General features: G+C 60.9%; 1 protein-coding gene across 1 annotated transcript in view; it reads right to left on the bottom strand.

Moving 5' to 3' along the window:
• The window catches only part of CLPP (caseinolytic mitochondrial matrix peptidase proteolytic subunit), a 17611-nt gene extending 16486 nt beyond the window's left edge, over positions 1-1125 (bottom strand). The window contains exons 1-3 of the mRNA XM_011943625.1: positions 1087-1125; positions 916-987; positions 342-438 (exon numbers count right to left, since the gene is read on the bottom strand). Of these exons, the coding sequence (XP_011799015.1) occupies positions 342-438; positions 916-924 (106 nt within the window). The 5' untranslated portion in view covers positions 925-987; positions 1087-1125. The remainder of the gene's footprint in view (positions 1-341; positions 439-915; positions 988-1086) is intronic.
• Positions 1126-1131: the final 6 nt, after the last annotated feature.

The following is a 1131-nucleotide window of genomic DNA, read 5'->3' as shown; positions in this document are numbered from 1 at the left end:
CCCACCTCAGTCTCCCAAAGTGTTGGGATTACAGGTGAGCGCTATCGTGCCCGGCCTAAAATCTACAATTTTTTTTTTTTTTAATTTACAATTTTTAAATGTCAGCCGGGTCAGGTTGGCAGAACTGTATGTGCAGGATCAAAGAGGTCACATCCTGACTTGTGAAGCGAGGCTCACAAGCCAGCAACAGGCACCTTTTGGCGGTTTCAAGCCACTTCTGGAACTCTGACGCTCTGCACCCTTTCCCAGAGAGAGAACATCCCTGACCCGGGATTCTGGTCCCCTGAGTCACCCGTGCGCCCTGACGAGCGCCCCTGGCACTTAGGAAAGCCCCTGCTCACCAGGGCTGTTGATGTACATGTGGATGGGCTTCTTGTTGCTCTCGGACTGCAGGAAGAGGAGCTGTGCGATAACAAGGCTGGCAACGCTGTCATCGATCTGCAGGTGGAGAGGGCAGGGGTGTTCCCAGATTCGGGGCGGGGAGAGAGAGTTTTAAGGCTGCTGGGGATGGGTCAGAGAACCAGGGAGGGGGGCCAGGGCCTAAATATAAGGGGTGGGGAAGAATTTAGGACCCAGAAGCGGATGGGGAGAAAGTAGTGGCTAGGACCCAGGGGGGGGCTCAGGACACATAAAGGAAAGGGTCAGAACGGCTGGGGAGAGTCTTGTGCGTAGGAATGAGGAGAGCGGTGCCAGGTGTCAGGAAGGCAGTGGGAGATCAAGAGGCGAGGAGCAGAGGGGAAGGGGTAAGGAGCGGGTGGGGAGACCGGGAGCCAGGAGGGGAGTCAGAAGGAGAGGGAAGGGGGTTGGAAGGGGAGCGGAGCCTGGGGAAAGAAAGTCTGGGGCCAGGGAAGGAGGGGCGCAGGGGGTCTGGGCAGGCGTTTGGGAGAGTCCTGGGGAGGGTCCCGGCGCGCTCACCGGGCCCATGACGCACACGATGCGCTCCCGCAGCAGCCGCGAGTAGATGTCATAGGCGCGCTCGCCGCGACCCTGGGTGTAGAAAGATGTAGGTGAGGGGTCGCGGGCAGCTCCCCCGGATCCCCACCCAGCCCGGAGCCCCCGGGCCGTGTCCCCGCCCGGCCGCCGTACCGTCTGCTCCACCACGATGGGAATGAGCGGGAGAGCCCGGGCCGC

This window comes from Colobus angolensis, unplaced genomic scaffold, assembly GCF_000951035.1.
Source record: "Colobus angolensis palliatus isolate OR3802 unplaced genomic scaffold, Cang.pa_1.0 Scaffold22, whole genome shotgun sequence".
NCBI lineage: Eukaryota > Metazoa > Chordata > Mammalia > Primates > Cercopithecidae > Colobus > Colobus angolensis.
This window is presented reverse-complemented; position numbering and strand designations above follow the sequence as displayed.